The 26,303-nt window shown below is 39.5% G+C and overlaps 2 protein-coding genes across 5 annotated transcripts; both read right to left on the reverse strand.

The window, feature by feature from the left end:
- Nucleotides 1-1,116: 1,116 nt before the first annotated feature.
- atf2 (activating transcription factor 2) lies at nucleotides 1,117-23,345 on the reverse strand. Of its 4 annotated transcripts, none has more exons than XM_058082363.1 (12): nucleotides 23,211-23,271; nucleotides 22,706-22,778; nucleotides 21,914-22,010; nucleotides 21,102-21,220; nucleotides 20,901-21,026; nucleotides 20,474-20,652; nucleotides 18,806-18,920; nucleotides 16,609-16,701; nucleotides 13,081-13,314; nucleotides 12,774-12,980; nucleotides 7,316-7,421; nucleotides 1,118-4,319 (listed from the first exon to the last, which is right to left on the reverse strand). In XM_058082363.1, exons 2-12 carry the CDS (start codon nucleotides 22,751-22,753, stop codon nucleotides 4,108-4,110), a joined length of 1,536 nt encoding a protein of 511 aa, XP_057938346.1. In that variant the 5' UTR covers nucleotides 22,754-22,778; nucleotides 23,211-23,271; the 3' UTR covers nucleotides 1,118-4,107. The 4 variants fall into 4 exon arrangements, with proteins under 4 accessions (XP_057938345.1, XP_057938346.1, XP_057938347.1 ...); XM_058082364.1 differs by lacking the exon at nucleotides 23,211-23,271 and adding an exon at nucleotides 23,012-23,170; XM_058082361.1 differs by lacking the exon at nucleotides 23,211-23,271 and adding an exon at nucleotides 23,283-23,344 and having other exon boundaries at nucleotides 1,119-4,319.
- Nucleotides 23,346-23,859: 514 nt separating this feature from the next.
- Nucleotides 23,860-25,898, reverse strand: atp5mc3a (ATP synthase membrane subunit c locus 3a). Its single transcript, XM_058082365.1, has 5 exons — nucleotides 25,842-25,898; nucleotides 25,543-25,641; nucleotides 24,830-24,904; nucleotides 24,536-24,726; nucleotides 23,860-24,465 (listed from the first exon to the last, which is right to left on the reverse strand). The coding sequence occupies exons 2-5, from the start codon at nucleotides 25,579-25,581 to the stop codon at nucleotides 24,351-24,353; spliced, it is 420 nt and encodes a 139-aa protein (XP_057938348.1). The 5' UTR covers nucleotides 25,582-25,641; nucleotides 25,842-25,898; the 3' UTR covers nucleotides 23,860-24,350.
- Between the last annotated feature and the right edge of the window lie 405 nt (nucleotides 25,899-26,303).

Raw genomic sequence — 26,303 nt, forward strand, 5'->3', positions numbered from 1 at the left:
TCAAGCATGGCCTACTTCCTGTATGTGCCGTCAAAGACGCGCGTGCATGTTGCTGGGGAGATTTCACCCACGGTTGCTTTCACGAGAAACGAGAGAAATGAGTCACTCTTGATATGAAATAAACACTATGTCACGTTTATGCCACGATGGAGGAATAACATAATACTGTTGACTCCAAGCTGACTGAATGTTCTACTTTCAAAGGTCACATTGACAGTGACTACTATTAAAAGGGTGACCCCCCCACACCCCCACCCAGACACATTCCATCAAGAGCGTACTGATTTTCTCTCTCTATATGTATATATTTGGATGCATCGCCACCTGCAGGACATATAACGTCAGTGCAGTAAAACTAACAAAATAATAGTACCGACTTGGGAAACATTTGTCAATGTGCAGCTCCAAAGTCACCACTAGATGGCAGTACAGGCCACAAAAACAACAAACACTGCATGAACGACACTCTCGTGTCACTTCAGTTATGTGTATTATTAATACTATATAGAGTTTGTCTTCAGTTTACAGAAGTTTAACACAAAGCACTTACTCTTCAATCGTGTTTAGATATAAATTCGATAAAAATGACATTTCTTAACCAGATAACATAACAAAATAACAATACATTATAGAATATCAATAAATATTATATTTAGTGAAGGTTTTAATGAATAAAATGGCATTACAAATAAGAAAAATGAAAATAAAATAATACAAAAAAAGAATACTATAATGAAAAAATAATAGAATGTAAATATATTTTATATTTCCTGATAATTTCAACAAATAAAATGACAAATCCAGTGAGGCAAGGTAAATAATAAAAAATAAAAATAAAACTACATTTCACATGATGTAAAAATATTAATTTACTAATGCCAATAATGAAAATAAAACTACAAAAAATAATATCAATAAATATTATATTTGTCTATATTATATATGATTATTCCAATTAAAAATGGCAATCCCAATGAGAAAACCCCAATTAAATATCACAGGAATATGTAGTAAAATATCAATAAATATGATATTTTGTAATGATTTAATTAACTAAAATGGACATTTGGAAAATGTTAACAAAATGCAAAAAAAAACAACATAATTTAATATCAATGCATGATATATTTAGTCATGATTTCAACAGAATTGACAATCCACAAAGACAAATAATAATAAAATAATAATAAAAAAAACAATACCATACTAAGGATATTATCATAGCATATTAATCGATATATTTTGTGGTTTTAATAAAAATGAAGAAAATGACAATGATAAAACAGTAACATAATAGATGATCAATCCTTCCAGATTATTAATCCATAGTAATAAAAGAGTGGTGACCAATATATAGAAGCAGCAAAAACATGAATCTGAAAGAGCTATTAAAAGTTTTATTACAACAACTTATCAATTAAAATTCCACAAGTCACAAATACACATTCAACACGACATCACACCCACTTCACTAAAACTCCAAATCTTATTTGGTGATATTTATCTGACTGAAAAATGATCTAAGTGGAATTCTCGCAGAGAATCATTACCCCCATGCACATCAACAATTTCAAAGAATATTATCTCGGATGACTACACAGTAGTAAGTTTCTTACTTATTATTATTATCTGAACGGTTCCTATGAAATCCTATGAAAGATCAGGTACAACATGAACAACATACAGTACGATGCATCACTGATTTCCATGAGAAGAGCATGGGCTGTGCTGCATGAAGCTATTTACAGTCCTTTTCCACAGCAAACGCTCTGCAAAGCGACATAGTCCCCTTCATCACAGTGCTAATCTGCGAAAACCTCAGCTAACCGTCCGTGCAAAGACATGAATGGCGTTGAATGAGGAGGACGTCGCCGTGACGACGAGGCCTACAATCACCGAATCGGGAAACAATCGACCGCTACGCATGGAATGTTGATGAAAGAACGCACTACGTTTAACAGGCGAGGGGCGTGTCTTCACATTCTAAATGCACAATGCAACGACAGCTCAACCCCGGCCACCGACATTTATTAATCATACAGTCGTCCTATTGTAAAATCGGACATTTACAGCTGCCACGACTTCATGTGTGGATATCTGAACTCCTATTAAAAAAAAACAGTACACCGACATTTGTCAAAATGTGCAAAAACACAGAAAGCGCATCCTTAATTGTCCAAAAAGGTGATTGCTTCAATCATGTTGGGAAAATAAACACACTTTGGTAACAATAATGGCTCGGGATGGGCATTGGACTGCGACAGGGGTGTCCAAAATGTGACCCCAGGTTAGTTAATAATTGGCAAATGTAAATGAAACACTAAAAAACAGCAAAAACATCAAATTTAAATAAAAAAAAAAAGAATAAAGTTGACATGTTTTGATGGGCATCATAATTAAAAATACATGCAATATATATTGCAATCTACCAATTCAATTCTTGCTTTGCGTTGCTCCACTCCTGCACTCTGTGTGCATGCTAGCGGCCCCTCCTCCACCCACCCAGACTCAGAGAAGGTCTCACTCTGTTCATGCCGTTGTTCCAAGAAACAAATGCACTACGGATGGGAAGCCAATAAATAAATATATAAATAATTAAATATGATTTTCTGTATGCACCTCCTCGGTTTGGACACCCCTGGGCTAAACTAAAAAGAACCTTAATGGCAGATTAGTCAATGATTTCTTAAAGATTAGTTCTGAACTCCTCTTTCCATGCCATTGTTATATTGTGTTAGTGCCATAGCTGACGTTAATACAATAGGAGCCCTACACACTTATGATTTTTTGTTAAAAAAATAGAAAAATCACATTATAATTTTTGTATAATTTCTGTATTTCATATAGGCAGTTTTTTCTGCACCATAAAAATACGGTAGGTGATAATAATACAGGTAGGATGTACTGCATATACTATGTGCCAATGTTAAAAAAAGTCCACCATTTTTACATGTTTATGTCTTTATGTTTCACTGATCATGTTTTTTTTTTGTCATTAAGCGTTAAAATTTCCCACTTTGGGCAGCAGTCCTTGAACACATCATAGCTGTGTGCCGTGAGATGCAAAAGTTTATTTGACTACTTTAGCACTCGCTCGGACAATCAGCAAGGTGAACACAAGTTAATGTGTCTGCGATGATTTTTCATTAAAGCGTTGAGATTTTGCACTTTTTTTGGCGGTCCTTGAATGCGCTGTAACGATTGTTTGGCTACGTTAGCATTAGCCTCGACAGTCGGCGAGGTGAACACAAGCTCATTCTCACTGATTCACTTTTTGTTGCGTCAAGCGTTGAGATTTTGCACTTTGTTTGGCAGTCCTTGAATGCACCATTTTTTTGGTGTGTGTGTGGCAACAAAGCACTAGCTTGGATAGTCAACGCTTGCAGTGAGGTGAAGACAAATTAATATATTAATTAAACTCATTATTTAATTAGTACATCGTTAGCCTCTAGGCTCCCATTCCATGTGTTCATCCATCATCTTTATTATCATTGATGAGTGGTGAGTTGCTACGCATTTTATACTTTAAATGTGTTTACTTTAAAGTGTACTTTACTTTACTTTAAGTGTGTGAGGCATATTTAGAGCTTATGGTGTGGCAAAGGTAAAATGGCAAACAAAGAGAAAAGAGGAGGGCACTGGAGCTGAATCTTATAGAATAATCACTTATATTGCACTTTTATGTTGATGCAAAATCGGAGAACGTGAAGCTAGCATAAGGGTTTGATGGTGGAGGAGCGAGCGCTGTGTTAAAAATAGAATGGACTGTATTCCCGATAGTTTTTCTCGAGAATAAAGTATCGGAGTCAACAGCGCCTCTGCTGGTTGCAGAAAAGCATTGCACTCCATTTAGCCTCAACATGGTGTAGCAATGATGTCCATCCCATCCCTTTCAGATGAAACGTTTAAAATGAAGAACGCTTTAAAATACGTAAATAAAAAGTGCCTATTTTCTTCATCTCTTAACATAAAAGTGCAAGAAGAATAAATTAAAAAGCGTATGGTCCAAAGTGAGGCAAGAGGACAATCCCTTTCATGTGTGTGTGTATGTGTGTGTGTATGTGTGTGTGTGACACTAAAGAGCACTCAACTCCGCTTTTGTGATGATCAACTCCCTGAAGGCGGAGACTGGGTGGCGCCGCTTGGTGGCATGCTCTCGTCTGTGCTCTGGTTGGTCAGGGCGGGGCCGGCTGAGGCTGAGGAGGAGGAAGAGCTGACGCCGTTGGAGGTGCTGACGGAGCTGTGCTGGATGGCCTCGCTCTGGGGGCTGCCGGGGACGGACATCTCCTCGCAGCTCTCGTCCTTGACGGTGACGGCGACTGCGCGGAGGAGAAGGTCTTTAACACAACCAGATACCAACGCTCTATCTACACCAGGGGTCTCAAACACGCGGCCCGCGGGCCAAATGTGGCCCGCAGGACACTAGTTTGAGGCCCCCGCCTTGATATGAAAGTTTAATGTTGGATACGTATGCTGTATGGTATCATGTACCCAGAAAAAATTATTACGTTTGATTAATGTTCATGTTAAAGGTTAAATAACTGTTAATAGTTATCCTCCCTATCCGTGTGGAAGTGGTAAGTTTTTGGCTTTTTTAAAGTTTAAAGGAAATAACTTGGAGGCTACCGTTTAGGTCGCTAGCTCTCTAGTTTGCGAGTTAGCATGTGTCTCAAGACCCTGCAGTTGCGCAATATGTTGTAAATAAAAAGAGTATAAATGTGACTATAGTCGTGTTTTGTCATGTCTACAGGGCTCTAATAATGCTTTGTTCATTTTAATCTGAAAAAAATAATTTGTCTACCCACCAACTATATGTGGTTTCTTAAGTTTTTATTATTTGGTGTTTTATTATTATTATTATATTTATTTATTACTGATTGATTGATTTTCTTTATTCTTGATTTGTTTATTTTTTAAACTTTTTTGTGTAGAGAAATAAAAATGAAGATATTTGAGAACAGTGGAATGTTTTGTCAGCGCTTTTATTGTAGAAAATCGGAACCAAAGCACTAAAAAAATTATTCTGTTTTTAATAAATGCGTTTTTGTTTTTTTTTTTTGGAAAACCTGATGTGGCCCAGTCTCACCCAGATCCTAGCTCCAGTGGCCCCCCAAGTAAATTGAGTTTGAGACCCCTGATCTACACATTCATTCTCGTTAGGCCACGTCTCGGCACGCCTTCCTTTAATTGAAGCTCCCGATGTCCATTTAAATCTACATCATGAGGTGTGTTACATTCTGGGACGTGTTGGGGGACCCCCCGCCCGCCCTCCGTCCCGTTTGTTTTTGGTTACCTTGCCAACGACTGCAGCGACAGATGATTACAGCACCTGATTTTAATGATGCTCACACTAGAGAGTCGGGAAGACTTGGAGTCAAAATGCCACCAGCTGTTCGCCACTTGCGTTGAATTAATTGGCCGCTGATGGGGAGGAGGGAAAAAAAAGGAGGCTCTGCTCTCCATTTTGTGCAGAAATAAGGAGCACAATGGCTGGAGAGCATCGTCGTGACTCGGACTATGTCGCTATGTCACTTTTGACCTGTATTCAGGTGAGCAGACTTACAACGTCAAGAGAAGCTTGGACCTGCTCTCTCACGGCTTTGCCGTAGGCAGATGGCCGCCTCCGCGTGCCAACAAAAGTTGGCCTAACCGGAGGGACAGTCTTGAGTCATTTCCTTCGCCCGGGCAGCAACATTGAAGGAGGAAGCGCTTCCAGGTCTGGAGGGCAGAGGAGCCCGAGAAAGCCGTGATGAACTTTTACTGGATCGGTCAAAGAGATTATTTCACGGTTAGATTTTTTTTACGCCAAGTGCGCTCTCCAGCTGGGAGAGCTACTAGCCCAGTTAGCTGCAGTGTGACGCATAATTAAGTACAGAGGACACCTTAGAAGGAGTTCTTATGAGCATATCCATCAAATCTCTCAAACTCAGGCAACCAATTGCCTGTTACTGTATATTCATTTAGAAATATATATATTTAAAACACATAAATAAAGGTACTTTCTACTTGTTTAGTTGATGGTGGATACTTGTTATGATGCCAAAATACTGAGCATTTTATTGGTTGAACAAACACTAAAATCTCATTTTAGTACTTTTACAAGAATAAAGTCAAACTATTGTGAGAAAAACCGTTGTATTTTTACAAGAATAATGTAATATTATGTGGAAAAATTATTATTTCAGCAATATAGAATTTTAATATTCAAGAAAAAAATACATAATAATAGTATCATGGGAAAAAATATACAAATTCAAATTGCAATTTTTGAAAAATTATGCTGGGAGAAAAAGTTAGAATGTTATGGGCATAAAACAGTAAAAGAAAAAGAAAATGTCCAGGAAGAAATGTTGAAATCATTGGGAAAAAACAGCAGAAAAAAAAATCTGTAATTTTACAAGAATAAAGTCATATATTAGTCAAATATTAAGAGAAAAACAGTTGCAGGTCCAAATATTTTGAGGAAAAATAATTACATTTTCATAGTATGGAGTTGAAATATTAAGTAGATTTTTTTTATATATATTGTTTTTATTATTTTATAAATATTGTTTTTTTTCAAGCCATAAAGTTATGACAAAAGATAAACAAAATGATATTGTTTTTGGAAAATTAGATTGGTCGAAGTCAAAATATTTTGGAAATAGAGTCATACAATTATGAGATGAAAAATTATTGAGATCAAATAAATTTGGGAAAAAAAGAGCAAAGTTAATACTAATTAGTAAGTTGCATCCTTTCATTGTTCCCTATGCGGCCCTCGCTGGAAAACGGTTGGACAGCCCTGTTCTGTTGCAATGCGATTTTTTTTTTGTAAAATAATAAATATTGTAACAAAAGAAAATCAAATAAGATGCTCAACTGTGGATTTCTTACGGATATGTGCAGCATAATACAAACGCTGCAATAATTCATGCTTGTTGCTGTGTGGAGGTCTTCACTCACACCGAAACGACATCACTATCGGCAAAAAAAATCAATACCGATATGAATCTAAATCTCATTTTTATGCCAATATTATACATTCCTACTTAGAAAACTATGACTTATTTACAATTCGGTTGAGGCGAACAAATTGCATCCAGCCAGCACCTGAGGTCCTGTGGATGGATTCCGCTATTGTAGCAAAGAAGGGATTTATCTCAAAGTACAGCCGTTCTTTAGGATGTCAACTTTTGCAAAGTTTCGACAAAAATGGTGGTGGTAGTGTCCTAATGCGTCAATATCTCTTCCTGTTGCTGGTTATGCGTAGCTGGAGCTCATTTCGGAGCCGTCCAGGCAAGCGTGGGCCTGAGAATAATAGCGCATTACTCACCGTGATGGCCGGACTTCTTCTGCATGGCGGTTACGGGACAATCTTTATGAGCCAAGAGGAGCTGCTTCAGCTGAGCCACTTCGTTTCTCAGCAGGGTGACTTCACTCTTATTTGGGAGACAGGAGACACTGTTAGATGGCCGCAATGTTTGGACGCCGACACAATGTGGAAATGAAGTACAACAAAGCCTCGCTTTTCACGGGGGTTACCTGCCGAGACCACCTGTCAGTGGCCAAAAAACAACAACAATTGAGACGATCCATAAAGATATTTTTCATTTTGCTCATCAAGTCTGTGCGATGCTCCACATAAGCTTGACATTTATACCCAAACTCAGGGTGCAACCAAAAGTACACAGGTAACACCAGAGGAACACACTAAGTAACTGCACCATGATCACTAATCAACATGCAAAGCAACAGTAGGATCTGGAACCCGCAAGGTATGCTGGGTACCTTCCTTATGGGTTTCACTAAGTCAAATTTCAAGACAATAATGAATACAATTTAAGCTGTCCTTCACATCAATCCTGTCGCTCATGCACTAATCAACATGCAAAGCAATACTAGGATCTGGAACCCGCAAGGTATGCTGGGTACCTTCCTTACGGGTTTCACTAAGTCAAATTTCAAGACTATAATGAATACAATTTAAGATGTCCTTCACATCAATCCTGTCGCTCATGCACTAATCAACATGCAAAGCAATACTAGGATCTGGAACCCACAAGGTATGCTGGGTACCTTCCTTACGGGTTTCACCAAGTCAAATTTCAAGACAATAATGAATACAATTTAAGCTTTCCTTCACATCAATCCTGTCGCTCATGCACTAATCAACATGCAAATCAATACTAGGATCTGGAACCCGCAAGGTATGCTGGGTACCTTCCTTACGGGTTTCACTAAGTCAAATTTCAAGACAATAATGAATACAATTTAAGCTGTCCTTCACATCAATCCTGTCACTCATGCACTAATCAACATGCAAAGCAATACTAGGATCTGGAACCCGCAAGGTATGCTGGGTACCTTCCTTACGGGTTTCACTAAGTCAAATTTCAAGACAATAATGAATACAATTTAAGATGTCCTTCACATCAATCCTGTCGCACGTGCACAGGACACTAACTGGTAAGTATTTTATCGTTAATATTTCACCTTTATGCATTTTTATTTCTTATTATTATTATTACGTTACTCTTAATATTTTGTCTTTATTCTTGTACAGTTACTGATCTTTTTCCAGTTTTGCTGGTGTTTTTTTTTTTTCTTGTTTAATAATTAAAAAAAAAACAGTTGCAAACCGCCAAATTTACCCCTGGGCCACAGTTTGGACATCCCTGTTATGAATCACCACCACACAAGGGTAAATGACAGGGTTTTTTCTACCAAATAACAGCCCAATTGTATGTATTACAAGGAAAAAAGGGGGCAAATTCCTAAAAAATCGCCAAACTTGCGAATGCTGAATACTAATATGCAGGGATCCACTAACTCCATGATGGTTGATATCGTTATATTTGTCAACGATGCTGGAAAGAATAGTGAACAATATAATAATCAAACACTACAGAGTGTAAGGTTACCACTAGTTCACTTTTTAAGTCAAACAGGAAGACAGAATTAACAGAATTAGTCAATAATTTATATTAAAAAAAAAACAACCCGTGGGGGCTGGCAAGAAAGAACCAATTCAAGTTTTGTGAGAATCTGGATAAAGGTGCAGATAGGGGATTTATTTAATTTATATTTAACTGTAGTTTGCGCACACTTGGAGGTAAGAAAGACTTCAATAATCAGGATTTGACCAACTTGTCCTAATCAAATATCCTCAAGAGAACTATGAAGAGAAGTATTAAGAGTGGATGGAGCCCCTTGGCGTGGCCCAGCAAAGTGCACTATATTCGGACACATACTCGTGCTGCTATGGGGGTCAGGAGAACCAGAGTATAGAGCGAGAGGAGCGACCTGGGATGGCCCAGCATGGTGCACTGTTTTTGGGCACACACTCCAAGCAGCCAGTGTGACGCCACAAATGTCTCTGGCAAAGCTTTGCAATAATTACAATAATTACTGGTCAATTATTGGTATCGCCCACCCCTAATTTGTATAGTCAAGCTAATGAGCATACCGTATATTGTTAATAATCTGTGGAGTCTGCAGATGAATCAGCACTAAATCCAACATCTAAATCCAACGTATGTTCAAAAAATGTGCACCATCAGAAGCGCCGTTGTAATTGTTTGCCGAGATTTACATCCGTGGCCGTTAGAGCTCCCGGCGGAGGCGAGGATTTCTGCATGTCGTAAAAAAAAAAAAAAAAAAAAGGAGCCACATTACGTTGAAGGTGACTTTAACTGGATTTAAAGCGGCCAGGGGTACGCGGAACAAGCGATGGCAGATTTAAGCTCCTTTTCTCCTCCTTTAAAGAGGCGCCGAGTGGCTAAATCTATTAGTTCAAAAGGCGCCAATGTGTTTGATTCCATCTGTTTAGTTAAGCTGGGGTTGGAAGGATGAAAGTACTGTGAGACAGATTTAAACAATGCTTGGGATGGGGGGGGGGGGGGGGGGGGGGGGGGGCTCTGTGTAACCCATTTTCACTGCTGCGCTGGCTTGATTGATTGAATACATTCACTACTGTCAGCATCAAGCACAGGCACCATGTCATGACAATATGCTTGCATACAGAAGTGATGTGCGGATCAATACTGAAATTTCCGATACCGGCTCTCATGCTCTTTTTTTTTAATGTTTAAAATACAATTTTCACATTCACATTTATTTCACATTTGCATGTTTATTCCTGGCCGGCACGGCGGTCGAGTGGTTAGCGCGCAGACCAGGGTTCAATTCCACCCTCGGCCATCTCTGTGTGGAGTTTGCATGTTCTCCCCGTGCATGCGGGGGTTTTCTCCGGGTACTCCGGTTTCCTCCCACATTCCAAAAACATGCCAGGTTAATTGGCGACTCCAAATTGTGCATAGGTATGAATGTGAGTGTGAATGGTTGTTTGTCTATACGCCACAAAGGTCTCTGGCAAAGCTTTTGATTTGATATGCTCATCTTCATGTTTTTTTTTTAAATGATCAGTTATCTGACCTATTTTTAATCTTACCGGATTTATCAGTATGATGTGATAATTCCGGGGCGGCACGGTGGTCGAGTGGTTAGCGCGCGACCTCACAGCTAGGAGGACCAGGGTTCGATTCCACCCTCGGCCATCTCTGTGTGGAGTTAGCATGCGTGGGTTTTCTCCGGGTACTCCGGTTTCCTCCCACATTCCAAAAACATGCTAGGTTAATTGGCCATAGGTATGAATGTGAGTGTGAATGGTTGTTTGTCTATATGTGCCTTGTGATTGGCTGGCGACCAGTCCAGGGTGTACCCTGCCTCTCGCCCCAAGACAGCTGGGATAGGCTCCAGCACCCAAAATGAATGAATGAATGTTTATTCCTGTACCCAACTATTATTTAGAAGCCCCCAGACCGCACTTTGGCCAGCCCTGCTGTAAGGTAACAGAAGTTAGAGGCACCTCTCAGTGTGACACAGTGCATGTAGTAAATATGCATGTGGTATGTTTGTAAAAGCAGAAACCTTGATGCCACGTTTACATTGGCTGTCACAGCATTGTGTAGATGCACCTACGCAGTCCGAAAGTCCAAAACACGAGCGAATATCTGCAGTTGCAACATCAGCAATGTTGGAATGAGACTCCTGTTTTGTTACTTTCAGAAGTAAAGAGGTGTTTTGCTATCATGACACAATAACCTTTATTAGCCCTGCTGTAATGCAACACCGCATCACACCGCAGAGACTACGACAAGACGTAAACGTGTTTCTAAGTGTGAATTAAAGGAATTTCAGTCAACTGGCCTTGCTCGTATGACGCTGGGAGTCCCGAGAGGGGACGCCTCATTAAAAGGCCAGTTAAGGATGATGTCAAAATAACTGTGCACCATTAGAGGCAGTTCCGCTCATCAGCCGGACCATGTCAGTGTCATCATTGTCACAATAAAAACTTCATAACATACCCTTTTGTTCCTGTTCCGTGTGTCACTGCTTTTTCGTATTGGGGGGGAGAGGGGGGGGTCAACGCTCTGTTTAACTGTTAACTCATCTTAAACAAGCTTAAAAGACATTTTCTGTCAACTTGTTTTTCCACCCGAATATCAACTACTTGTACCCCTTCCTGATGCCTGGCCCCTCCTCCAGCCTGTGCATAAACACAAGACGTTGCGACATAAACATCACATCTTAGTTAATTGTCTGGAACAGTGATGTGCCGCACCCCCGACTCAACACATCAACAGAGACGGCGGCTACGTGAACTGCTTCGAACTTGTCAGCATCACATCCTTAATTGCTTGCAGCAAAATGAAGGTTCAAGCAGACACCTTTCCCTTTGGAGAGTTTTTTTTTTTGGGGGGGGGGGCAATTCGGTAAACTGCTGAGACAGAAGCGAGGACACGCTTGTGCGCGGCTGACATCTGGAGGATACATCTTTATTGACAACCACGTATCGACGCAAAAGGCCTCACGCACACACTGCCGCCGTCGCACCAGAGCTCCTCTTAATGGGCTTTAATGACTTCATCACCGCAATAAGGGAATGTCTGTGTTTACACTTTGACAGTCGTGTGCATTCATACAACATTAGCGTACTTTCAGGACAATATGTAGTACTTTTTGACATACTTTGGCTGGTCCTGCAACTTATATATCAAAATATGTATACGTAGATCATTCAACGTGTACTGGACGCAGTTAAGGCACAATACTTTCGAATATGCTTCTGCCTTGGAGGCTGAGCCTGTAAGTAATGTGCAACTGTAATTAGTTATTGTCATAAAACTGCAACTTCTTTCTTTTTACTGCTTTTTTCTCTTAATATTTAGATTTATTATTAATATATATTAATAATAATAATATATATATTAATAATAATTAATTAATAATTAATAATTAATTAATATATATATATTAATATAACTTTTTCCACAACATAATTTTATTTCTCAAATTGTCCTTTTTCTTTAAAATTGTAACTTTACGCTACTCAAATGATGTTTTTCCTCATACTACGACATTACATTATTAGATTAGAACTATTTTTCCTTAATATTTTGACAATATTCCTAGAAATGACTGCTGATTTTTCCAATATTTTGACATTGTGAATAAACAAACAACATCAGTCCCTAAATGGCCCCCGTACAGCACTTTGGAAACCCTGTTCTGAAACATTCTGACATTTACAGGTATTTAACGGTTATGTTTTTATCTTATCTATATAGTTAAACATATGTCCAATAATAATAATAATCAGAATTTCACCCCACCCTCTGGCTTCATCATCTTCTCTTGTGACTTGTGTAACAGTATGTGTGATTTTATTCCTCTTCATGACACATTGGACTGATGTGACTTATACTCTGGAAAATACAGTCGATGAGTACCTGGAGTTGCCCGTTCACGGAGTTGAGGTCATCTGCCTTTTTCTCCAAGGACTGGACCCACACTTTCCTCTTCTGCCTGCAGCGCGAGGCTGCTGCCCTGTTTCGCTCCAGGAACTTGCGTCGCTTCTCATCTGGGTCCTCACTGGTCGTTCTGCGCCGCCGACCCCCTGTGCTTGGAGGGTTTTGTGCAGGGGGCACCGGGGAAGCCTGCAAATTCATCAGTAAAACTTTTACCCACTGAAGCTACGAGACCTGTACAAGAACTAATGTGATGCTAAAAGTAGCCAAAGTGTGTGCGCGTACTTACAGGTGTCTCCGTGGTTGAGGTGGCGGGCTGCTGAAGGGAATGTGCGGAGGGTTCTTCAGGGGCAAGCAGGTTAGAGGCAGGGGCCAGAGCGAGCGATGATGTGGAGGGTGAAGGGGATAGAATCGGGGCTGGAGAAGCGGGAGCAGCAGTGTGCGTTATGGCGCTGCTCTGAACTTCACCGCCGTCGCCGTTGGTTAGCGGAGGAAGCTGCTGGCTTTGCAAGCCTTTTGGTTTCTGAAAAGACAACACAAGTCACCGTGATCAATTTTGTTCGGTACGCAACACTGCCTTATTTGGCATAAAAAATTAGTTAATAAACGAATTTTCATTTTTAATCTCATTTTTAATCTAAATTTTAATCGCTCTTTTTAATCCCTCCTTTATCACAGTTAATCGGTTCCAGACCCTACTGTGATATGTGAATTTCTGCCAAATTTGTATAAATGGATTTGTTTTGTAGTTATGGCATAGAAAACTTGTATACAATCTTCAGAATACATTTTTAACATTATTAGAGCTCTCAAGACATGAAATAACACCCCTATAGTCACCATTACATTTGTATTACCCAATATAGTAGATGCAATCATAGAAGATAAGATGTATTAGACATAAACAAGATAAAGGATTCACACAGTTCCTTGTTCTTTTCTGGACAGCATACTTCCTTGAGGCTTTAAATGGATTTACACTCGTAAATGAGCCAATATAGTACACAAAATAATAGTAAATAAGCCATGTTACGTAGATGTAAATACATTCATTCATTCATTTTCTACCACTTTATCCTCATGAGGGTCGCGGGGGTGCTGGAGCCTATCCCAGCTGTCTTTGGGTGAAAGGCGGGGTACACCCTGGACTGGTCACCAGCCAATCACAGGGCACATATAGACAAACAACCAATGTAAATACAGTGTGACAGTAAATGAGTAGTGGACGTTTTTATGCCATTAAAATTGCTCTCAAACCTAAACCATTGGTGAGGAGTTGCATCAGCACCTCCTTTAGTCTCTCTCTCTTTTGGTCCAAACTGCTCAACTGCGGCAACCATCATAAAGGACAAAGATCATTGAATGCACTGAATGCTGGAGAGGTCAGGGAGTCTGTGTGCTGCAACCAACCACAAGGATAAAACTAAAATGTTCTAGAACTGTTTTATTGAACTATTGTATGTGATCTTCTTAGGACTGCATTTTATATACCCTGCATGTGTTCTTTGTACAATATAGGAGTTTGCACATCAACTAATCCATTCAAAAATTTAAGTTCTGAAGACGCCGCTCACACACATGTAGCAAACAGAACTCAACACGCTGCTCTCGAGCATCCACAGGCACAAGGCATCAAACACAGAGCCAAGAAGGTGAAAGTGAATGAGCCCTTCGAAATGCTACCAAAGTGAGAGGCAATACATTTACATGAGAAAACAGAGGAGGGCATTATTCTAGCAAGTACCTTTGCCAGACCAATCTATCTAGCAAATTAGTTTATCGTGTAATACCCTTCCAGAAGCTCTTCTGGCAGAAAGAAGATATTATTCTCTTGGAATGGCCCAGAGAAGAGAGGGGGAAGCCAGTCAGATTCATATTTCATCTCTGCCATGGAAACCTCATCAGTGTAATAACCCTGCCTCTCATGGGTGTTATTCAACCATCTGCTACTGTATTACTTATCTTTATTTTGCAACTAATTAACAGTATAATCTTCTAAATTCAGCAAGTTAATTATCATTATTGTGGTCTTTGCAGCATCATCAGTCCTTGTAAAGCGCCGTCTCTGCGCAAGCCTCCCCTCCCTCACCGGGACTCTGGTGCGGGCAGGTTGAGAAGGGGTCTGTTTCCTTGACGTGGGCTCATTAGGTGTTTGCTGATGAGCTGAGTGCAGTGGGAGGCGCAGAGAGATGGAAGGAGTGAGGGAGGGGAGGAGGGAAGTGGGGGGGATGCAGGTCATGCAGGATTCTGCTGAACAAAAAGGTTCCGTGCAGGGTGAGGCTGACTTAATGTGCCTCGCTGAGTGTGTGCCAGGATGCCCCCCAGCTGGTTTTCGCTAGTAGCCACCCCCTCCCTTGTGGAGGGATGTACACCATCTCCGTGTTTGTCATCGCTACACCCTGTGATTCCTAACAACACCCCCCATTCCCAACCCTCCTCCTTCTTTGGGATCTATCTCTCCCTGTCAAAGCAAATGCCTCCTGGCCACAGTTTATCCGTTAATTTCAAGCGGCATCGCACGCTGAGAACATTTACAGATTCTTTGATACGTGCTTCATCACAACACTCAACGTATGCCGACATTTACTGCAAGACCACCATATTTCATTTCGAGAACACTCATCCTCATTAGTGTCACGGGTGACTGGAGCCTATCCCAGCTGACTTGGAGCAAAAGGTGGGGCTACACCAGGGGTGGGCAAACTTTTTGACTCGCGGGCCGCATTGATATAACAAAATTTCCGGGGGAGGGGCAGACTATATATTTTACACGTAACAGTCCACCTGGTATTATTGTATCTGTAAAATTGTCATGCAATCTGCTATTATTATTTATTATTTTATATTTATATTTAAATATTTTAAAAATAATAAAATATTATAATAATTAAAATAAAATTAAAATAATAATTATTATATTATTATTATGTAAAATATGCAAATATAACAATATTATTATATATAATTAATATCATAATTAGCATTAATATAATAAATATAATAATCATAATAGTTATACCTTACATACCTTTAAAAAATAAAAATACTAACCTATCATGAAAGGGAAACTATGCTTTTTTTAATTTTGGCAATCATCAACTCATGTTTTTCTGTCCATTCTAAAGATATAAAAACAGATAAAAATGGACAGCTAAGAATGTAATGGGAGTCACCTATTTCGACTATAAAGCCTTCTGAAAAGAACTCCAAAAAGCGAGCTGCATATTAACCAAGCTACAGCGACATTGTTATTATTGTTATTATTAACATTGTTAGGCCGAAGAACTACGTTACTGGCGTAGTGACGCCTCTGCCACACCACACTGGCTAGATACCAGCTACCACGACTAGCTTCAACCCACACTCATCCACAGTGAGTCAGCATCAATCTCACAATGCTACCAGTGATGCTGCGTTTTTGTTTTTGAGTATGGAAAGGTTAACGCTACATGTAGCGTTCCTTTCTGTGTTGCTATGTGTAATCAATGCACAAACAAAGGCGGTTCCACTAATGCAACAAAATAACCAAAGTATGGCAAAATACTATAAGCATCACACGTTATCATTAATGAGCCTGTTACTACACAATCAGGCATGTGTCTCAATTAATTACCTGCATTAATTACCTGCCTCTTCTGAGCTGTTTTATATCTTCAGAACACACTGAAAAGCATTGCGTAACATAAAATGTCTTCCTGGTTGGTGGTAATGAGAGATGGTCATCTCACTAACAGAACACTGCTGTAGCGGGAATGCTATAGGTAATAAGTAACATACATAAATATTTCATGTAAAAGTAAGAAATGATGATAAATACCAGTTTTGCTTCTGATTGGGCGGGCTGGGGCTGTGGCGAGGGGGGTCCGGGGATGCCGGGGACATTAGGCACGACGGTGACAGGTCTGACAAGCTGACAGCAGAGACACAGAGAGACACACCAGCACAGAATTAGTCTCCCCCCAGTAGAAGGCATCACACACACACCCACCCCACACACACACACACACACACACACACATGAAGCAGAGTTCCCTCATATCTCAGCCTCATTATGTTGGATGGCCTGTTATTTTGTGGAGGCAGCGCCACATGGAGATGCGGTGCGCGCGCTAATGAACCTCTGCCTGGCTGCGAGAGAGCATATGGGTAGGGGAGATGCAGAGGGGATGAGAGACACAAGTCAGAAGGCCAGAACCGGACGTCTCTCAGAGATGCTGATGAGACGGAGGGAGGCGGGTGATGATTTGTGTATGTGTGTGTGTGTGTGTGTGTGGGGATAAAAAGCAAGGTCTGTCGTTTCAGACCTGATCTGGTTGTGACTTAGAGGTCCGCCAGCTCCTGTAATGCTTAGAGCTTCAGAATATTCATCTTGTCTTCAAAGATTTGTAAGTCTAGCACGAGTTTGACTCATAATGGGATTGCAAAACACATTAGTGTTAATGCAAGTACCCCCCTAGAAATCAACACTGTTGATTTGACTTGAACAAGGACAAATGACATCGTGTTCTGGACGGCTTTCCTGCTGTGCTCCAGCCAATTCTTGTGTATTCGTCACAGCCGTACAAAGTCCATTACTTCCCTCGCTCACCCCCCAGATCCAAATTGACTGCCAAATCTGCAGCGCCAAAGTCGTAAATAGTCCCCGCTGTCCAAGAGAATAGAAGACGAGCAAGGACAAAATGCGGCATTAATCAATCACTAAGTGTTGTTTGAACATCACTTGCGGAGGACTTGTGTGCGGTTGGTGAGTCCAATACAAACGTGGACCGGGCCTAACACCTGATCTCCCTGAGTGTTTCATTTCAGGCATGGTGAGAGTGGATAATTGGCGGCACGGTGGTCTAGGGGTTAGCGCACAGACCTCACAGCTAGGAGACCAGGGTTCAATTCCACCCTCGGGCATCTCTGTGTGGAGTTTGCATGTTCTCCCCGTGCATGTGTGGGTTTTCTCCGGGTACTCCGGTTTCCTCCCACATTCCAAAAACATGCTAGGTTAATTGGCGACTCCAAATTGTCCATAGGTATGAATGTGAGTGTGAATGGTTGTTTGTCTATGTGTGCCCTGTGATTGGCTGGCGACCAGTCTAGGGTGTACCCCGCCTTACGCCCGAAGACAGCTGGGATAGGCTCCAGCACCCCCCCCGCGACCCTCGTGAGGAAAAGCGGTAGAAAATGAATGAATGAATGAATAATACAGTAATGTCTCGTTTAATGTGGTTAATTGGTTCAAGACACAATTGTGATAATTGAATTTTCGCAAAGTAGACTTCCATTTTTTTTAATTGAATATTTTTGTTGTGAGAGCATGACCTTGTAAATCTGGTTATTAACATATGAGAGCCCTAATAACACCCACAGTCACCTTTACACTCCTATTACCCAATATAAGTGATATATGTGAAAAAAAGACAAATAAGATTGTTTTTTTTATATGGATTAAGGATTATATTGTGCCTGAGATCACTCAAACTTGTAATAAAAGCCCATTGATAAAGTTTGGTGTGTGTGTCTGCTGACACCTATTGACCAGTGTACGTTACCACATATCATTACATCACCGACGTCTTTGAAGGGGTCTTCTGAATGCCTTCTATTTCATTTGATGTCATTTAGCCATGTTGAACCATGAAAGTATGAAAAAAAATGTGTATTTTTTTAAAACTAAAAATAGGCCGTATTCAACCACATATTAATTAATATATTTTTGAAAACAAATCTAGTAATACAGTATTAGTACATCATTGACTGGAGATACTTTAGGATCTTTTAGTCTTGTTTTAGCTGTGTTAACGAATGAATGTTGTATTTTAATGTATATTTCACTCTGTTTACTTGCTTTTATTCAACTCCATTCTTTTGTAAAGTGACTTTGAGTATTTTGAAAAGTACTATACAAATAAAATGTATTATTATTATTATTGCACATTTGATGTTTTTTTTCCAGTTACATGAAAATGAGCTTTAATTCTTACAACACCGAGTCATAACGTTGGAAATGTAACCACAGCACTCACTGGGATTGTAGAGGGAATATGTACGCTGGAACTGGTAATGGATGCTGGAATGGCGACCGGCATGGTCTGGCCGTTGGGCAGCTGTAAGAGCACGGGGAAGGTGCCAGACACTGGCCTAAAGCAGGAGACAGACATCATGGTCAGGAATAGAACTGCATAAGGTAAATAACGGAAAAAAATATATACATTTATTTGTGGCGGAGTGATGGCAAAGATCAAACATTGCGTCATGTTCAAGCAGCAACTGATGAGAGAATGAAGAAACCACCACTGAGCGCAAGCAACATGATTTGCATAGTCCTCAAATAGGCTGGACTTTTTTTGGGGTTGTTGTAGGAAACATTATAAATTTTTATTTAAATTATCTAATTAATTAGTTGTTTTTTTACATGTGTATTAAAATGTAATTTATATTAAAAAATATTAAACTTTTTAATGAGTGATAATTCAGGAAAGGTGTACGGCATACATGCGCCACTGTTTAAAAAAATCCCACAATATTTACGCCTTTATGCTTCCATAAGAATATTTTTCAGATTTCCCACATTGTTTGGCAGTCACTGAACGCACCGTAGTTACTGTGGAAAGCAAAGGTGAAACTTGATCTATAACTTCTAAACCATATCCCTGATTCCATGTGTTCATGGATCTACTTTTTTACATTATCATCCACCATTGGGGAACATCTGTACATTTTATACTTCATATGCACCTTTAATCATGTGTGATGCATATTTAACTTGACTTGGCAGGGGTGGGTCACAGCCAGCTCGTCAAAATTAAAGTATAAAATATACAGTTCAACCTGTTCAATCTGACTTGTTTTTTTTTAAAGTAAAACTGAGCAACATTTATGTTTTTATATTTCATATATAATGTACAGTTGTCAATCATTTTTAGCAGTTCATTTGTCCCAGACCCGACCGCGTTCAATGGATTTCCACATCTACATGAATTTAATACTTCCGTAGTTAGAGACTTTCTAAACACGGTTGTTAAGAACATTAAATTATAGTCACCTTTCCACTTCGACTAAACTAAGCCACAAAATTACCACTTCCTCACGGTATGAGAGGAAAACTTGTTTTCATGTTAGACATGCCATGGCTGACTTCATGCAGTGTTAAAGTGATAATCGAACTGCGATATTGCCAGGGCCGACTGTATAAAATGTAATGTATGTATTATATATGACATTTTCTATTGATTATATCATTGCAGGTGTGTCAAATATCTAGCATTGGGGTCTTATTTAGTGCTATTTTTACATATCTCCTCATTTTTGGAATAAAATCCTCTAAAAAGCACATTGGACATGTAATGATTTGTATGTGTTTGTGTTTAAAAAGATGACAAAGGAGATTTCAATAAGAATGGGTCGTGCCGTAATGATCATTGCGTGTCCCAGGTCGAGACCATATAAGAACCCCCTGGTCTAAATGACTGAATTAACCAATAGGAGCACACAGAAGGCATTGTCCATTTTGAAAGAAAAAAAAACAACTGCAGCCAAAATTAATATTCTGCAAACAGCACTTAAATGAAAATCAAAACAAGCACATGCCCCAACTTAAGACAAAATTACACAAAATCCAAATTAAAAATGAAATGATTCAGAAATTAATTATGATCTTGTGGTTTTTAATAGGGACATTCTGAGTTACTTACACTATAGGCCTATTAGTGGACGGGACTTGGGTAATAACAGAGCTAGATGTTGGCGATGGGAGCGCTTGCTGTATTACAACATTAGCCTCTGAGGTTGCTAGGAGTACATTGGGAACTTGGAGGGATGCAGGATGGACTATAGTGGATGTTGGCAGTGAGGCTGGCTGCAAAGATAAGTCCTGGAAACATCACACAACATCTTAGCTGCAGCAACGGCAGACAATACTGTGTGTGTCTGTTTGGCTCAGAGTGGAAAGACATGAAGAGAGGAGAGAAATGTGAATCATCACACACAACAACTTCTCAGAACAAAGCATATTTGGACTCAGGTCATGATCTAATGAATTACTACATGGGTATTAGTATTAGTGGATTTAAAGAAGCGCCAAAAGAAACGGACCATTTGACTTGGATTAGCAAGATTCACCTTGTCATCATTTGTGGTGGATTCTGGGTGAGGCAGCGGGCTACCTCGATGAGCCTCCAGAGCCGCGGGCTCCTCGGTTTTGTTGCGTATGACCGGGGTCACTAGGGGTGACAAATCCAACGGCAGCTAGAGAAAATGCAAGTGAACGTCAGGAGCGCCAACAGGAAGTCGGAGAGAGAGCCGTCTGGGTTAAAGCTCAACCTTTTTAACGTCATCTTCACTCGCTTTTTTGAAGTCGTGGTCGAACGGGCTGGTGAGTTCATTGAAGAGCCCCACCTCCTCGCAGTTCTTTAAAAAGCGTGTTGGCGTGGGAGTTTGGTCTGCAATGGAAAAAGAAAAAACATTTACAGAAAATCGATTTTCATCTGATGATTATGTGCAAAATTTGATGAAAATATATCTTGATGGCACGCTCATAAAATGTCTTTATCTAAACTGTAATGCAGTCCAAAGTGCAGCTACTATACTATTTATAAATAGTATAAATAAAATAAATAAAATAAATAAAATAAATAAAATAAATAAAATAAATAAAATAAATAAAATAAATAAATCTATTTTGAAAATGACATTAGTAATCAAGACATTATTTTACAAGTTTATTCTTGTAAAATTACAACTTTTAATATTTTCACTTTATCCTCATAAAATGACAGCACATTTTTTCAACTTTCTTCTCGTAATTCTGACCTTATTACCATAATAGTTTGACTTTATTCCATATTATTATAATAATAACTATTATAATAATTATAATTATAATATTATTATAGTAATTAATAATTAATATAATATTTCTATAATATTAGAAATTGTTCCACAGTCTAATTTTCCAAAAGTTATGACTTTTTCTTTTCATAGTACAACTCTATGCTCCTAAAATGATGTTATTGTGCTTATTATTTCCATAATTGCAGGGTTTTTTTCATGTTAAATTACATTTTTAGAACGTGCCGCACTTTGGGCACCCCTTCTATATGGTTTTCGTGCCTACACATTTAACAAAATCTCACCAGCTATAATGACGCTGTCGGTCCTTGCTGGACCAAATTTGAGGGTCATCTCATGTTTGTGCTTGTGGACAGCCAAGTGGTCTTCGTTTGTGAATCTCTGTGAAGACCAGCAGGACAATGACGTGACACAAAACACATGAACTGTTTTGACATATTTTCTACACATTTTTTGCAGACTGGCCATAATAATTTTGTTGTTATCTTGCAGTTCTAACATCCATATACACAGATAAGAATAGGGAGAACATGAAATCTCCACACAGAAAATCATAAACAGAGATTCAAACCCTCAATCTCCTGACTGAACATTAATAGAGGAAGTCGTGCAGACTTTCCAGAAGCCCACCACAAATACATATCCATCCATATTAACATTAAAATATAATAATAATAATACACATATAATTTTTTTTTGTGAAATGTAATGTACCTGTCGCTGGCTGTTCTTCCACGTTCATAAACACATTATAATGAGAATGTCTGTAAATGTAGCTTTTCATTAACTCCACTTCTAAACACAACTCACACACAAAAAGTTGTACTATATTATATTTAGCAAGTTTACAGAGCCCACTCTTGTGAAATAGAAATAAATGTCAAAAAGAAGCTATGGAAGAAAGTAAATTCATAGTTTTAAACATTTTTTTTTTGCTTTTCATGTTTTTTTTTTCATTTCATTCCTCACTCTGACTGCATCCATTACAATTGCATGCAAATGCGTCATGCAAAAGCCACCACCACAAGTAGATTGCAGTCCTGTTATGTGCAAGGCAACAAAGGCAGGTGTCTTACCTGTCCACAGCCAGGTGCAGTGCATTGGAAAGGTTTATCATCACTCATATTAAGGGATTCCTGTTTTGACACCCTGAAATGAGAGGGGATGGGAAAAAAAAAGTTGTATTTTGAGGGTTCGTTCAAATGACTACATGTTTATCAGTAGATATCCCCTTCAAAAGAGGAGAGATGTGCACAAAGCAAGTCAAAAATGGGCGGTTACTACAGTTGTTGACACCTGAGCTCATCAAAACAACACTACTCTCCGTTTTACTATCATTGTTACAGTCCACGACGAAGAACAGACACGGTTATCTCTCATACCATTCGATGTTTTCAATTAAAAACGTTGGGGAAAATACAACACACAATCCATCATATTATCGCGAAGAGACTCCAGTCGCTTCCATGAAATAGCCGAAGCCGTCCGTGAACATACAAGCGTCGCCATATTTGGAATGTAATAGCCTGACAACAAAGGGGATATCGGGTTTTTATTTCAAGAGCAGCCAATGTTACTGACGATATTTAGGTTCCGGACACAGCGTCACATACAACAGCGTTGTAAACATCCCCACTTTGTGTGGACACTTACCCTCTCAGCCAGCCACAACCCTCCTTCGTTTCCCAAATCCCGTGTGCTCCAAATGAAATCGCGAGAAGAGACGACACGCTTCCGCCTACGTCACACGATGACATCATACACTTCCAGGACATGCTGTTCCTGTATTATCGCTGCTACCACACCAAGGTAGTGTTTTGTTGTTTTTAACATTAATACCTTTTATTTGAAGTGCCCGTTTAATCAAGAAATCTCAAATGTGACAGGTTACAATGACATTTGTGGAAAGGGAAATACAAAATTAAATACATGTATAGACACTTTTTGATTTATTTACTAGCACTTATTTTAATAGTATTTTTTAAAATAGATATTTCACATGCATTTATATAAAATTCCCACAAACTGCACTTTTCTCCAGCCTTAGATTCATTCTTTGATAGAAGGTCCTAATTGAGAACCATCACTGCCAGTGTCCAAAATATAAATTTTAAGACTGCTTAACCATACAAAGTTTGGGGTCAGTGTCTGCTTTCAATTAACAAAATCTGATTACTCTCACACTTAAATTGGATTAAGTTGCAGTAGGTTGTGTATAAACATCAAACACTAGAACTACCTCACATTTATTTCAGAATCTCCAATCCAAAACAGGCCAGCATAATATTCTCCATATCATTTTAAATGTTCTAATTTATTCATTGTCATTTACAAAAGACAACACTCTTTGTGCCTAAAACCAGAACTATTTAAATTGCAGTGTCAAGTGTCATGTCGGTGGCCCCAAACCGCTTCCAAGGTGATGCTTCGAGGAAGCAAGGCAAGTCTTCTGCAGCTGATCGTAGAAAAGATGACATTCACAAAAGCTGCTTTTGGTCGAGTGAAGTTTGCCAGACATGAACTCTAGCGCTTCTGTTAAATAGCCAAATACATGTATTTTAATCACGTAATTTCTTACATTTGTACAATACATGTCTTTGCTCATTTTGACAGTGCTCAAAAGCCTTGAAAATGTACATTTCCTTGACATCGACACAGAACAATTGAGGAAGCCAGAATAAAGTGTAGTCACATCTGTAATGAAAGTTGAACAGCAGAGTTTTACATAGCAAACAGGATGAGGAAAGCAACCATCAAACAGAAAAGTCCCATGGCTTCAGACAGGGCAAATCCCAGGATGGCATAGGAGAAGAGCTGCTGCTTCAGAGATGGGTTCCTGCAGGAGTCGGAAACGACAATTAGGAATCTTTAAACGCCATTAAAAGCAACGTGCAAACGCAACAAACCTAGCATAGCCAATGATCAGACTGCCGAACACGGTCCCGATTCCGGCACCGGATCCAGCTACACCGACTGTGGCGGCTCCGGCGCCGATAAACTTGGCGGCGGTGTCGATGTCCCGACTGACGGCGCTTGTCTGGAAGCCCCTCAGTGTGACCTGAGTGAGGGGGCTCTGTGGCATCAGAGCAACGGTGCTCTGGAACAAGAAATGCTTCCAAATGAGTATACAGTCAACATATATCATTTGGGAATTGAAATTGAAGAATGTCATGTAGAGAAAAATAATATTTTCTCCTTACCTCCGTTTTGACCTCAGGCCTGGACAGCACAGAGGCAGACAGGGGTCTGTAAAGAGCCCGGGAACCAGCACGGACCTGCAACAGTACATGTAATTAGCACTTAAGCTTCTGCAAAATAAACCACAACTTTGTATCATCTGCCCTCAATACATGAGCAAAGTGCACCTTGAATGATAATGACTGGAGCATGACCTCTCTATGACCTACTGCATTACAACTAATGTCAGACTGCAATTTAAGTTGAAAGAAAAATCACTATGTCACTTCAAGTTGCAATTCAATGTAGCATACTAACAGGGCGTTATTAGCAATAAGTTTAGACACACGTGATGTTAGGGTTCAACAGAACTAAACTGTGCAATGACAGCTGTACATCAAGCTGGTTAATAGTAGCCTCAAGTTGTATGCTAGTGCAAGCTAACAGTCACTTCAGATGACCTTAGCCGGCAGCAATCATTATTCAAGATAGCCGCATGCTAAAATGAAAACGACAGATTACTGCAATGACTCTGGTGCATGGCAACTGTGATGGTATAAAATGTAGCTGAAGGATAAATAAACCCATCAAACTCTACTTTAGCATTAGCAATCTAGCTAGGCTGCAGATACCCTTGCCATTCAACTGCAGTCAAGTTCATTCATAGGCCCGCTACGCTAACTGGGACGCAGGGCTGCAATTCAAATCATTCATGTAATGAAGACAAGAAACTCACCACAGCCGGCGAGGACACAAACTTTGCACAGGCGTACATTTTCAACTTCAAGTAGTTTTTTAACCGGTTCCGTCAAGTCTGGTTGAAGCCCGGGTCTCTCTGTGAAGGGAAGAGCGGACAGAACTAAGGTCAAAGGGGTGTTAAAATGTCCAACACAGAAAATAAAGCAATGAATCAATACGCCGACATGTATTCTACATGCTATCCCACTTTGCATGCATCAATATTCTGTCTGAATAGAGGATGAAAAAGGATAAAGAAGGAGATGTTTGGAGCGCGGACTGCCATTTCACACTTACCGACTGCAGAGGTCGAACCACAGTGCGCGAATGCGCATGCGTAGCGGGAAATATGTAGAGACCCGGATGATGACAGCGGAAGGTCATTTCACGCAAACTTTATTTAAAAGAACAATTCGCATTGCAATTCAATTTTATAAAATTCACTCTCTTTGTCGTATTTATACGAATAAATGAAGATTCGTGTGTTGTTAACATTTTTGGGCTGTACAAACAACTATATTTTAATAAATATCGGCCTTTTATTATTTTGTTGGCACCTAATTCTTTTCATTTATTCATTCATTTTCTACAGCTTATTCTCACGAGGGTCGTCCCAACTCTGTACAGTACAGTACATAGAATAGAAAATGGAGTTTGAGAAAAGGCACACCCATTGACTTGACTCACCTGAAAATAGTAAGGTAAATATGAAAATAAAACAAATATAATAACATATAATAATCACAATAAAAAATATTA

This window comes from Doryrhamphus excisus, chromosome 9 (assembly GCF_030265055.1).
Source record: "Doryrhamphus excisus isolate RoL2022-K1 chromosome 9, RoL_Dexc_1.0, whole genome shotgun sequence".
In the NCBI taxonomy this organism is placed as follows: Eukaryota; Metazoa; Chordata; class Actinopteri; order Syngnathiformes; family Syngnathidae; genus Doryrhamphus; species Doryrhamphus excisus.